The 14,663-nt window shown below is 32.2% G+C and overlaps 1 protein-coding gene across 5 annotated transcripts in view; it reads right to left on the bottom strand.

Annotated features, from left to right (window-relative positions):
* Nucleotides 1-14,663, bottom strand: part of LOC107457231 (phospholipid hydroperoxide glutathione peroxidase-like) — a 32,152-nt gene that overhangs the window by 14,784 nt on the left and 2,705 nt on the right. The window contains exons 1-3 of one of the 5 annotated variants that reach the window (XM_087159288.1): nucleotides 6,775-7,021; nucleotides 3,003-3,046; nucleotides 323-417 (exon numbers count right to left, since the gene is read on the bottom strand). In XM_087159288.1, the coding sequence (XP_087015414.1) occupies nucleotides 323-417; nucleotides 3,003-3,005 (98 nt within the window). In that variant the 5' untranslated portion in view covers nucleotides 3,006-3,046; nucleotides 6,775-7,021. Of the gene's footprint in view, nucleotides 1-322; nucleotides 418-3,002; nucleotides 3,047-6,230; nucleotides 7,022-14,663 lie in introns of those variants that run through there. The other 4 variants (XM_087159279.1, XM_087159281.1, XM_087159285.1 and 1 more) reach the window with 4 other exon arrangements.

Genomic DNA, 14,663 nt, shown 5'->3' with positions numbered 1-14,663 from the left:
AACAAATAGTGGCATTAATAAAGCAAACTGCTAAAAAATATAGAAAAGAAAAAAAGAAGACAGGAAAGAAAAAAAGAAGACAGGACATTTTCATATACAGCTTTTTTTATGCAGGAAATGAAAAAATTGAAAATTTTAGTTTTAAATTTTATCACACCTTAGTATATTTGTCATCATTTGTATTATATCAGTAATCTCAGGTCTTTATAATTGTATTAGCACTTAATTTAGCAATTTTAAAGAGTAAAGCGCTACATTTTAATTAATTCAAGGGTAATAAAGATCAAATACCATTGGACAAGAAGATTAATTTCATTCATACCTATATTTCTCTAGAGACACTTCATTCCCATCAATATCTATAGCTGAAAAGTCATAGATGGACTTTGCAGACTTCCAGTCAGCATTTCCAGTTGCCTAAATGTGAAAAAATACAGCAAATAAGTAATAACATCAAGGATGTTTGTGACACAAAGTGAAAAACCCTGAAAATGTGCAAAAAATCAATATCAAGATATCAATAAAAACCCAAAAGCAGAAAGTGCCTAAAACTGTGACCAGGGGTCTGTTTAGAAGAAATTCGGGTCCGTTAACAGACCCTTCACAAAATATCTTTTCATAAAACGGACCCTTCTCAAAATATTTTAACTTAAAAATGGACCCATCACAATATAATGTATCTTTCAATCGAACCCTTCATAAGAGACACTCAAAAGACATTTGCTTATTATTGTAAATGGCGGGAAAAATTGACTGATGCTGAGTGTTCAGCTATTAATAGATATTTTCAAATCTACTGGCAATCAATGTATATTTGCTCCAATATTTTGTTAATCATGTTTTTCTGCTTTAATTCTAACGTTAAGTTTGATCTAATTTATATTATGTACCTTAACCTCTTCGAAGTCAAAAAAAAATTATGAATTCCAAATGTAGTATTCTAAGAAATATTTCGATTTCTATAAACATCGTGTATATTCTTATTGATATTAAATGATTTTTTTTTGTATATAAATAATTGAGCGCAATATATCGTTCATAAAATTAATTGATAAATTATTATGTAAATAAAAAATAACTTATGTCAATTTTTAAAAAAAAAATTATAAATTTAAGAATTGATTAAGTTTACTTAATGTGTAACACATTAGAAGTGATACATAACCAAGTTGTGTTTTTTAAAATATGTTAATTGAAATTATTAAAAATGTGAGTGATTATGTTTCGATTATTCATCCGAAATGAATATTCTGTGTTGTGCTGTATAGGCTTAATACCAAATATTTTATTTCTATGTTGCATCTCTAATTTAGTAGCAGCAACAGCTGTTAATTTTTGAAAATTTATTATTTTTTTATTATAATTTTACAGTGTTGAGCATAATCTTGTATTCTTTTACAATTTAAAAACTCCTTGAAAAGGTTTTTTGCAATAACAGGACCCTATTTGCATAAATTCACAAAATAGGAACCCGGTTGAAAGAATGTGACTTAACACGTATTTTATATTCACAAATTACGAGTAATTGTTTCACAGTTTTGCAAAAACAGGACCTTTCACAAAATGTCTGGAAAGACCCCTGGTGACGTATGTCGCAGAACAAACGAAATCTTGCAGAACAATTTGTATCTTGAATAAGTGACAGCGTTTTCCTGCGAACCCCCCTTCCCCGTCCACCTGCCTCCAGTAGTCTTGCTGAACAATCCCCAACCCTAACCTCATACTTTCCTCTGTAGACCATAATGACCTGAAGGTTTAAAAGCTTCCCCTCATAATCTTGCAGAACATTTCCCCCCACCTCATTCATCACCCCCCACTTTCCTCTCTAACAATGAATAGATAAGGATAGGGCACTTTCCCATTGGCTTTTTTTTTTCAAGGAGTTCCTCTGCCAGATTTGCCTGTTAGTTCCAAAAGACTATGCTCTGTCTTAAATAATTTTGAGCTTTCTATATTTTCCTCAGATGCAATGCAAATGATCATCTACATTGATTCCATGTTGAAGCACTATAAAATATATTTTGAGAAAGAGGAAAACGTTGATATTGTTATTAAACGAATGAAAATTCTCTGTAGTTTTGACCACTTGCTGTTTCCCAGGAATGATGTTGCTTTAGAAGAGGAGCATTTGACACCAACCACAAATTTCAGCACATTTATCAGTAATCTCCCTCTCCCATATGTTTGCCATTCTGAGGAGGAAATTAATGAGTTAGCTTTTGGCTATAACATTTTTATAAAATGACTGTATCAGTTGTTAGCAGACTGGAGGAGAAATTGATCACCCTTTTTATCAAGATTGCTTCTAAAGCAAGCCGTAAAAGAATTAAATTCAGAGATTTCCGATTTCATAAAGTTTATGAGGTTTATATTTTCCATTCCCATTTCCGAAGCAATTTGTGAATCGTGGGTATCCACGATTGACAGAATTGTTTCTAAAAGTCCAAATGCTTTTGATAGAGATGAAGAAGTTGTTGGAACAACAGACCAGCGAATGTTTGTGTTTGCAAATGGTGCACCATCTGGGCAGTTGTCGCCTCGAAAATGTTTTAAGGCAGCCCTAATTTTAATGTTCGAGCCTTCATATCATAGGCATTTTATTAATAATTCATCATAGGCATTAACAAAATTTCGTACTTCAAAATTGATTGAAAAAGTAACAAATCAAGAATGTTTGCCTTGATTTAAAAAACAATGTAGTGTATCTGTGTATGATCCTGTATTTCAATAAATAAAAATATAGTATTTTAACGTAAAGTTCCTGCTGCAGAACATTTGAAAATATTCTGCTTATGGGAATTAAAATACCAAACATGTTTTAAATTTAACAGAAGTTTTTGAACTAACATTTATAATTAAATTACCAACTAATAAAGTACACTACAAATTTTTAGTAACTAATTCAAGAAAAAACTTAACTTCTTACAAGAATCGCAATATTGGATTTTAAAAACACAAAATTTGCTAATTATTTTTATACACTCATTAAAATAAACACTCACCATCGAAGCTGTAAATGGCAAAACTTTATTTTCTGTATTCCAAGCTACAAAATAAAATGTCATTAGAGATTCAAACATAGAAAAAGGATAATGAAATCTGTAACAGACACTTAAGAATGAACATAAAAACAAAATCTTAAGCTAATGAAATTGCTGACATAAAATATCAAATAAAATGAGAAAATATAAACATGTTAAAATATATAAAGTATGAACATGTTTGTAAACAGTTAGATAATTTCTTGACTTTCAGATTATATTTTTCAAAAATATAGATCAATGAAGACCAGTTTTTTAATTTCCAAAAAAACAGCAATTCCTGTTACAGACATAATGGAAAAAATTAGACAAGAACAAGCAATTAATGTATTAAGATGTATGAATAATGTAATGTAGTAATATTGTATTTCTTATCAGAAAAATCAGAAAGTGAGATGAATGAAAACTAAGAAAAAAGTTCTAAAAAACAGCACTTCATGTTAGACATGAGACAAAACTATGAAAAAACAAATAGTTAAATTTGTTGGCATTGCAAACTTAAAAAATATTTCATTTTCTTAGTTTTCACAGATATTACTCAAATGAATGTGTTATGAAATTTGGGCGGTTAATACTACTAAAATAACTGCCCAAAATTCATAAAACATTAAACAGAATCGCATCTACAAAAACTAATAAAATATTTTTTAAGTTCTAAAAACAATATTTATTATTAGACAAGATGCACAAAGCTATAAAAGAACAAAGATAAATTTTTGAGTTTCATATCAGGATAATAAAAAAATGAGACCAATGAAAATTAAGAATACAATATCCTTGAATTTTAACAAATAAAAACAAATAACTCTTTGTGTTAGACATAATACATAAAACCATAATGGAACAAGCAGTTGAGAAGTAAATCATAGTAATAAAGAAATTCCAAATACCATGTACTTCCGAATATAGGCTGAGAATTTTCAGATGCTAAAGTTGGAGGAAGGTGAACTATTAACTTCTAAAAATCTCTCCTGACAATGCCAAGAAAAATACTTTTCCGTTGGCCATGTATTAGTGATAGACTGTTACTGTTAAACATTGCAAAACAGCACATACAAACCTTATAAATACAGTCGAACCTGTTTATCTCGAATCTCACGGGAAAGGAGAAAAATTCGAGATAAAGAGATTTTGAGTTATACAGGTACTTTAAAAAAATTTAATTTAATTAAGAAATTTTATTAAAAGTGCTTTAATTGTTTTTAGTAGAAAAATATAGACATTTCTTTAAATTAATTATACCACATACATCTATTTACATTACAGTTTTTTACCATACATAAATGAACTGAAAATAATTTTGTCCAAGAGTTTTGACGTATAACCTTATTTGTTTCGATTGTTCTTTTGAGGTTAGAAAGATCGCGAATTCCTCATAGCCAACATTTTCCTGGAATTCATGAGTAGTTTATAAGAATTCTACAACTTTTTCGACTTCTTTTGCATTCACTTTTGATTCATCAATATGATCTTCAGCTTTTTCCTCTTTTTTTTGATATTCCTTTGACATTATCTATGATTTTCGCACCTGTCAATGTTCTGCAAGTTGCCAGACAGTTGTCTACTTGTAAAAATCTTAAAAATTAATGTCAACATTAAATCCAGATTTTATTGCATTCCATTCTGGAAAATCTGGCACTGATTTTCGCACCTGTCAATGTTCTGCAAGTTGCCAGACAGTTGTCCACTTGTAAAAATCTTCAAAATTAATGTCAACATTAAATCCAGATTTTATTGCATTCCATTCTGGAAAATCTGGCACTGCATTTTCAGCGTTAACAGTTTCTTCTTCTTTACTGATGCCTTTAACCTCTTATTCATCATCTTCACAGCTATTCTTATAACCATTTTGGATAGTTTTTAGAGATACATTTCTCCAAGCAAAACAGTAATTCTGACAGCATCTAACTTTTTTCATCGATGGCATCCACAAGTTTGCGCACCAACTGTTTTCTACAGTTTACTTTAAAACTCTTAATTATTCTTTGATCCATTGGTTGCAATTTTGAGGTCAAAATGAATTTCTATTTTTAGCCTTCTTATCTATGTTGAAAAGCTAACCCCTGATGGTCACTACTCATTAATCCCTCTCTTACTGCCATAATCATTGTATTCCTTTCAAGTTAAGGAAGTGCAGGAATAGTGATTGAAATTCCAAGAAACACCCCAACCAGTTCATCCCTATTTCCTGTGGATTCACGAAATTCATCTCTGTCTACGAGTTATACTGATAAAGAAAGTTTTGACATTTGTGCTCTATTATTAGAAATTCGAGAAAAGGCTTTGAAAAAAAAATCAACATAAACATGGAAAATACATTGATTTTAGACAGTAAATGTAGAGAATTTCAGAAATTTTGAGATATAGTGGTTTTCGAAGATAGAGATTCAACTGTATATAAAATGAGAGTTTGGAAGGAAACACACGAAATCCTCAATAAGGAAAGGTATATCTACTAGTACTACTCGTTTTACAACAGCAACAATTAGATAAGCAAATGAAAAGAAAAAGTTAATACAGTAGTAAGCTTTTGAAGAGTTAACTTTATCTGTAATAAATATTACAGCAGTTCAGTTCTAAAGAATTTTTTAAAAAGTAAATAAAAGCGAATTTTAGTATATTTTGTAAATCTAGTCTTAACCAGTTTAGTACAACAGTATTTGAGTAAGTTGTGAACTTCATTAAATTTTTTTTAGCAGTTTTAAAGTATTCATAAAGTTATATCTGAGTATATAGGAAAAGAATATAGTTATAAAAAATTACAAGGTTCTTGAACAAGAAATAATTAAGAATAAAAAAATTTAATTTATAATATTCTAATAATAAAAAAATGACACTTATTACATATACTAGGAGTAGCCAATCCAATACTAACAAGTGAATAAATTGCTATTTAGAAATTCTACTAACTATTACAAGTAAAATTTCAATAGGTAAGACTGGTTTTTCCTCAGAAATAGTCTGAATTAAATCCAATTTAGAAATTCAACTCAACTATTAGAAAAACAAATTTAAATGGGAAGAACTATAAATTTCCCACACAAATTAATAGTTACATCTGAATTATTCCTAATTTAGAAATACTACTCAACTATTTTAAACACAATTACAACAGGAAAAAACGTCCCGCTTTTTACATTAATGAATAATTACGTCTTAAAAAATTCTAATTTAGAAAAACTATTATACCGGTCAGGGATTTTACACCGTTCATCCAACACAAATATTAAATGCGCGAAAATACAAAACTTAAAAAATTGCGACTTTCAAATAAACTAAACCGCAACTCTCGCTCAGTAAACAAACTTATTTCAAAAAGCCGATGAAGATACTTACCTTTGGTTGTGCATTTATTTCCCATAAATAAAAAAGTTTAAAATTTAAGTATTACCACACACGTACTTACTCAACAAACGCCGCAGAAACATTAAAATGTATGCGCTAAACACTGATCCAGTAATCAATAGTACGACTTGTTTCCACCGCATTAATGAATTTTTATTAAGAGAAAAACTTATAAATAACAAGGAATGGAAGCTATATTTATCACGAGGCGGTAACGTCAACTACGCGGCAGTTTTAAAGGTCATAAAGTTGCTATTGTGTTTACATAACTATAGTCACGATTTTTAAGTCAAATTTCCTAAACTAAAATAATAAAGCGACATATTAAAGTTTAACTCTCTAACTTTTCAAACTTTACACGTTAAAGATAGTATTTTAAATTACTTACTCGATTCGAAAGTATAAATTGTTTAATTATTTTTATTATTTAGAGAGACTACTTGGATGATTGATGATTTGTTTCCGGTTGCCTACTTCTACCCAGATCAGGCTGTTAAACTGCATGGGCGTTCACTGTGACCGAGAATTTAAAATTCTGACATATGACCATGGAGTAGTCATGCTTATAACTAAAAAAAAGGTCATAGGTTCGATACTCTCGAGGACAGACTAACAGAATGCCAAATGCCTGCAATAATGATACTTGTTGTTGTTGCTGTTGTAGTTCATTTACGTCGCACTAGAGCTGCACAATGGGCTATTGGCGACCGTCTGGGAAACATCCCTGAGGATGATCCGAAGACATGCCATCACAATTTTGATCCTCTGCAGAGGGGATGGCACCCCCGCTTCGGTAGCATAACGACCTGCACGTGAAGTCGAGGTCAGTGTGCGGGTGGGTGACCACTTTGATTAGCTTGCGTAGGGACTGAGGGTGTGCGGTATTGGACCTCGTTAAACTGTTCCACCGTGAAGTGCTCGACTTCGTGCGCAGGTCATCGGGCTACCGAAGTGCGGGTGCCATCCCCTCTGTAGAGGATTGTGATGGCATGTCTTCAGATCATCCTCAGGGATGCTTCCCTGACCGTCGCCAATAGCCCATTGTGCAGCTCTAGTGCGACGTAAATGAACTACAACAACAATCTTACTGCAGGGGCAACGATGGTCCACCTAATATGGTTCCCCTGAAAGAGTGGCCCGCAAATCTGCCCAGTAAACGCCTGAATCGCCGAAATGCTAACACAGGTGGGCATTGGAAATAAAAATTATAATTTTTTTTCTCATCATTTGATACCATAATGCACAGATTCAATTAAATGTAAATCTAAATCGCATTTTTTTCTGTTATAAGTAATTTTTTCATATGACAAATTTTAAAAATACTTTTAATCAATTTTTAAAAAAGTATTTAAGAAATACTTTTTTAAAAATGTATTTTTCAGGAGCTATTCGACTGATTTCGCTCAAATTTTGTATTTTGCCATTTAAAATTATATAAATGTGCATACCTTACAATTCAAAAGTTTTTCAACTATTATTTAATGAAGTAATTAAAAAAAAGAAAAAAAATTCCTAAAAGTTATATTTTGCATGAATTATCTTTAGAAAAACGAATTTTATAGTTGTATGTCAAAATTTTCCAATTCGCTTAAAAAGAAATTTTTTCTCTAATTTTTTCTCACTGAACTTTTACGTTCTTCGCCTAGGAAGATGCTGGAAGTATTACTCATTTAACGTTACCCAGTGGGCACCTGTGAACCTAAGTCATGGAGGCGAGCAACAATACCCACGCCACACTGCCATAGATACCTGTGCTTAAAAAGAAATAAAATAAGAAAAAAATATAAAAAATAAGAAAAAAAAAGATAAGAAATAAAAGAAAGGAAATGCACAAAAAGTAAAATTAACATTAAAGGGTCCAAACTTCGGTCTGCGCTCCTGACAGAACTATTGGGACCATTTCTCCCAGACTGCTGCTACACCATACATTTTAGGAGTCAAAAATCCAAATAGATAGAAAAAGCATAATTTAGGTCACCCTCAGATCATTAAGATTGAGTCCCAGAACAGGAAGATCCGATCATTAGATGAAAAGTTATTCAGGGTGGTCCGATTGTTTTGGCGCACTGTACATTTACAAAACAAAAACAATTTAATTCTAAATGATTACAGTAATATTTTCTCTTTTCCATTTTGTACGAAATATATCTTTGGCAAAATTCCTGCCACAAATAAATAAATAAAATTTGTAATATACACTCTATATAACAAAAAAATCGACGCACCAAGAAGCAATCATCCGATTGCTTTGAAATTTCGTGTGCATGAACGTTTTGAACAGATATGGCTGGAATGATGCCGACTGGGGACGTACAGTCTTTAGCGACGAATCCCGCTTCCAACAGCAACATAAATGGCTGAGTGTGAAGAAAATTCTTCATGTGAGTACTTCAAAACATCTGACTTTTCTATACAGCTTGACGAATCCATTTTACCAGGTAAGCAACTTTTACTATTTAATTTATGCAAGATTTGTAGAAGAACAATTCTGCCAAGAATTGTTATTTGCTGAATGTTCGGAATCTGATACGAAAGGTGAAACTTTATTTATTGAATTAAAAATATTTTTCAATGTAAAAGCTATACCATTGACTATTATCTTTTCTGTTGCTACTGACAGTACTCCGGTAATCGTAGGAAGATAACTGAGCCTTTCTGCCATACTTAAAACAAGCTGTACCGAATGTATTTTTACTACATTGTGTCATTCATCGACATCATTTAGTCTCAAAAAATCTTAGTGAACGCTTGCATGGATCACTAGATTATATAATTAAAACAGCTTAAAAATCAAAAGGAATACCTTCAATGAGAGATTATTTGCTCAACTTTATTTAGAAAATAACGAAGACTATAACCATTTACTTCTTCACATGTACGTTGGTTATCTAAAAGTGCAAGTTTAAATCCATTTTATGCTCTCTTTGATTTAATGTTGAAATTCCTGGAAAGCAAGGACGATGATTTGCGACACAATTTGACTAACTCAAAAGCTTACATAGCCTATATCACTTCTTTCTTTGCAAAATTTGACAAATTTGAAACTTCAAGGTTGACCAATCAAATTTAATTAAAACTAAAAGTGTAATATCTGCGTTTGTTTCAAGCCATTTTCTGTACAAACAAAATTTGGGAAGAGGAAAATGTTTTCAGTTTCCAAATCTTTCGAAAATGCAAAATAGAGATAAAGATTTGCTTGTTTCCCTTAACCGCTCTTTATGCGGACATGGACCAAAGATTTGAAGAAATTTTTCACTTGGATATTCCCTACCGGGTGTTGAATCCTTTTGAGCGTGGACAAACCCAGATGAATCCATACTAATACAGGAGCATTTTATAGAAATCTCTACAAATGAAGAACTTAAACTAATGTTTGAACAAGAATGCCACAAATTCTGGTTACAAATACAGATCCCAATTTTATATCCTGCAATCCGGGTTACTGTACCTGTCTTCTTATCTGGTTGAACGTGAATTCAATGTCGTTGTAAATCTCATTCAAAAAAAGAAGAAAAAAAAAACTGAGTAAAAATTAGTGTTTGTGGGGATTCGTGTTTGCTACTCACAAACATTGAACCGGGATGGACACAAATGCATTAAAAAAATCTCATCACGTTCATCCAAGTCATTTATTTTTTTTTAAAATTTTATTTTATACAATAGTTATAATTTCAATCAGTACTTCTTTATCGATTTTTCTTTTAATTTGTAATTTTTATGCTATGCATTCATGCAGCTTTTTTACTTGGGGGTCCGTGGGCAAGTTTTGACTATAAAAAGGGGTACAGGGGTCCAAAAAGTTTGGGAATCACTGACATAAATCATTGCTCTATTTACCTATCTTTTTTCCTCATGGTTTTTATTTTTTAAACTTATCTTCTACACTTTCACTTTGTTGGCATACCATTTGCCTTATGGTAACCATGGCAGCTCAATAACAGCAGAAATGTTATTGCAATGAAATATAAATTAAGAATCATGGAAAAGAAAAAACATCCTAACTATAGTTTATTCCCATCATAACGATGAAGTACGCCTCCATAATAAGACATAAAAAAACAATGAGGCTATTGCGTGAGATGAAAACAATTAAATGATAAAATATAAATCAAAAGGAGGAAATTGCATTTCAAAAAATAAAACTTGTTTTATTAGTAAGCTATTAGTTAATGATAGTAGTCTTTATTTGGTTTCGCTTTTTCCCCTTACTTTCATGATTAAAAAATTACATCTGGCTTTGTTACTTATTCACATATTGTCTTAAGAAATGACATGAATATGAATTATTTACTATTTGATGAATTGGCTATGCAAAATCTGTCTTTCAATAAATCAAACAATTATTTTTAATACCTTCATAAGAAGAGGAAGCACTTTGCATTATATCTTCTCCCAGTGTATTGCAGAGGCAAGGCTGAACTTAATCGTTAAGTTACGGATCTAGTGCAGCCTTGGCAGAGGGGTAAAGGTCACGCAATGGTTCATCGAGTTTTCCTCTTAAGAGGGGCATCAAGTCGTCAATTAAGGACGCTTGTTTTCTATTTATATTTTTTGAGCAAGGACATCGCCAGTAGGGGACAGGGGGCAATTGTATTCCTGACGGGCATCGTTTGCCCTCCCCCCCGGGATAAACGTAAAAAATCGTCGGGAAAAAACTATCTTGCAAAAAACCATTTGCGGTGTTTGCGGAAGATTTACCATTTTCCGCAAACACCAAGGACAAGTTTCTGAAAGCACCTTCAATCTCAGGCTTACTAGCAGCCTCATCAGAAAAATGCGACTATGATTTGGTAGCCTTTTATAATATATAAGAATTAATTGCTAAATCTGGGAATCTTTCATACCATCGGCAAAGAGTTGACACTGCTGACTGTCAAGGAAGTTTTAGAAACAGTTTTACACCATCCAGTCGCATCCAATGCAATAAAAAATATCACACTAAGCATCGAATGAATTGATGAAATGGCTGACGACGCTGACGCATTTTCTGTTCAAGTTTTTGAGTCAACCTTGCCAAGTAATGAGGCTTTAATGTGGGCGTACGTCCGATTTGTTAAGGAAGGAAAAATTATTCAAAAGATGCTTTTCGCAAGAAGCTTGATTGTAGATACCAAAAGTGAATCGATTTTTAATACTGCCAAAGATTATTTTAAAGAAAAGAACATTCTTCTTGCGAAATTTATATCTGCTGTCACTGATGGAGCTCCTGCAATAGGGAGTCGACATCGTGGGTTTATCAAGCTTTTGAAGAAGGAGGTACCAGATACTTTTGACGTTCATTGAATGATTCATAGACAGCATTTAGTTGGAAAAAATCTCAGCGACCGTTTGCACCAGTCATTGCAATATGTTGATCTCTGACGTGAACAAAATTCGCATTAATACTCTCAACGATCGATTATTCAGACATCTGTGTAAGAAAAACGATGAAGAATTCAATCGCTTGCTGTTACTCACCTAGATTCGTTGGCTTTCCAAAGGGGCCTGTCTCAATAGGTTTTAGAATCTTTTTAGTGCTTGAGTTGCTCGAAGACAGTGATGTAGCTCTGAGAGACCGATTGCTTGAATTTAAGAGAGATGTTCATACTTAACGGATTTATTTGCAAAATTTAATGGTGTTTATTTGCAATTTGATCACTACAAAATCAGTTATTTCTGTCTTTTTTTTTAAAAAAAAAATCATTTTGAAGAAGCAGAATTTTGGTCGGAATGAGTTCAGCCAATTTCCAATCTTATCGGATATTAAAAAGAATGGTGAAATTCTCTCTGGTGATACACAAGAATATTGTCAACACCTTGAATCTTTACAGATTGACTTTTCTGACCGTTTTAAAGATGTTTTGTCTCTAGAAGTCCCTCAATGGGTCATGAACCCTTTTGTGAATATTGAAACATCAGAGGTTTAGATTCAGGAGGAATTGGTCGAACTTTCAATGAATGAAATAGAGATCGTCTCACAGAAGTTTGTCTTCAAAGTGACTTCTGTCATCTCTACCCTAGACTGTGGACTATTGCCTTCCCTTCCTCCTACCTTGTCAAACAAAGATTCAGTGCTCTGACGGATCTAGTCACAAAGAAGAGAAAACGCGGGGACTTGCGTCTTCACCTCACTAAAAATATCGAACCGAACGTTAAGAAACATGCTCTGAACCATCAAGCACAATCATCCCCCTGACGTAGGTACTTGATTGTTTCGTTGATACTACTTCTTAGAGTTGAAAAATTATTTTTGGGTGTTTTTTTAATTATCCAATTAAGAATAAATTACTTTTTTTTACTATATTTAAATTTGTGGTATTTTTTTCATGACCATATTTATTTTGATTATAACAAATAGACTGCGATTACCTGACTGTAGAAAAGTATCGAGTTAACGTGCGCATTATTTGAAGAAAAAAAAAATCAAGCAAATTTACTGGGTACGAAAATTGCTTAAAATGTTGCGTCTTATGGATGGGTGGTCTAATGTAAACAATAACAAGCGTCCTTAAACCGGAAGAAATTTAGAAAATTTCCGGTGTATCCCTCCGCTTATGTTATGACTACGAGGCGATCTGTGAACAAGCCTAATATTCTATGCAGTTTTGTTATTGTACTTTGGGTTCAAATCTAAACATAATTGTACCATTCATAACAGCTTTCAGAAATGTATTGATTCTCAGAGGTCGTAAGGCCAAAAAAAATTTTGGAAAGTTAATATCTCATTGTAAATAATTCTTAAGGTTTGCCATGTTTTGTATTTTATCCCTTATTTGGCTACATTTGAATAAAATGTCGCCAAAAATATCTTTAAAAATATCTTTTTAAGTTAGCCTAATTAGAAAATATTCTAATGATTATAATATTAATATGATAATGCTGAAGTTTAAAGGCTGAAAGAAAGAACTCGGAACATGTGAAATACTGCAAAAGATGTGATGCAATAATGGCGCGTTTTTTCAATCTGCGGAGTAAAAATATATCGGAAGCAGTAACCCGGAAGTCTTGAAAGAGCAATTTTACCACTAGCGCCACCACCCTTAGCTTTACACGATCACCCATCCATAATTCAGCACACCCTCTCCTTCCCCATGCTCTAATTAACTAGATTTTCGCAAAGGGGTCGGTTGAAATTTTTTCTTCTCCTTAGAGGGGCGGCAACGCTAAATAGGTTGAGAATTTACTCTCTAGAACAGGGGTTTCCAACTTACATGAGGCCGGGGGCCACAATTAAGAACAAATCAAATGGCGGGCAGAAACTTTGTCAAAACTTTATGTAGGACTCTAACATACATAAGTTCTAACATACAGGAATATAAAGTTTGAAGGAACATTAAATATTACTGTCAGTTTTTACCAAGCTGAGCAAAACAAAAGTATTGAAATACAAATCAAAATAAGAAGTAAATTTTTAAAAATATTTTATTGTTATTAATAATATTTTTAAAAATATGAAATAAATAATGAAAATTCGGGCTACAATAACTTTAATGTGCACCTGTGTATTAAACAATTAATGCGCAATAGATATCTAACTGTTAAGATATAAAACTTTAGAAAGGTTGGTACTAAAACTTACATAGTAGCACACAAAATAGTCAATGAGAAAATTGAGGTTTGTCTGCTGCAACCACCAGAGAATAGATATTTACATTTTAAATTAAAAATTTACAAATGTGTGTGTAAATATTTTCGTCCAAAATGAGTGGTTTCAAAAGGTTAAATCGGAGAATTTCTTCGAGAAAATTTCTGATACGCACATGCTAGATTATATTCACAAAATACAAAAAAAATAAAATAAAAAAGAGCAACATACACGATTATTTTTGTATTTGAATAAATATTTTCTTGGATGCAAAACCTGAGAAATAATTTTTTTGCACCGTTGGTATGATAAATTTCACAGAAACGAAGAAATTAGGTTTTTATTAACGAGAAAAGTATTTTTAACCCATATAGAGTTTTTACGAAAATTGTCCGCAAAAAAATGACAACTAATATATTTTAGTTCGCGGGCCACAAAAAAGGCTTCGCTGGCCGGATGCGGCCCCCGGGCCGCCAGTTGGAAACCACTGCTCTAGAACATACGCACATGAAAGCTAGAGGATGTAAAACAGTACTGATAATTCTCTCTAATGTTTCAAATCCCTGCTCACGTACGCATATTTGGCCTACGTGAACACGAACATTAGAGGAAGAGGACGCGATAGATAACTGCTAATATTCACTATTTTGTAGAAATTGCTCCTTAATAATAGTATGAAAAATAGATGAATATTAAAAAAAATATGATGAATG

The sequence above is a fragment of the Parasteatoda tepidariorum genome, chromosome 1 (assembly GCF_982258835.1).
Source record: "Parasteatoda tepidariorum strain Cologne lab strain chromosome 1, Ptep-v5.0, whole genome shotgun sequence".
Lineage (NCBI taxonomy): Eukaryota > Metazoa > Arthropoda > Arachnida > Araneae > Theridiidae > Parasteatoda > Parasteatoda tepidariorum.
The sequence above is the reverse complement of the archived record's forward strand: the minus strand, read 5'-3'. Positions and strand labels throughout refer to the sequence as shown.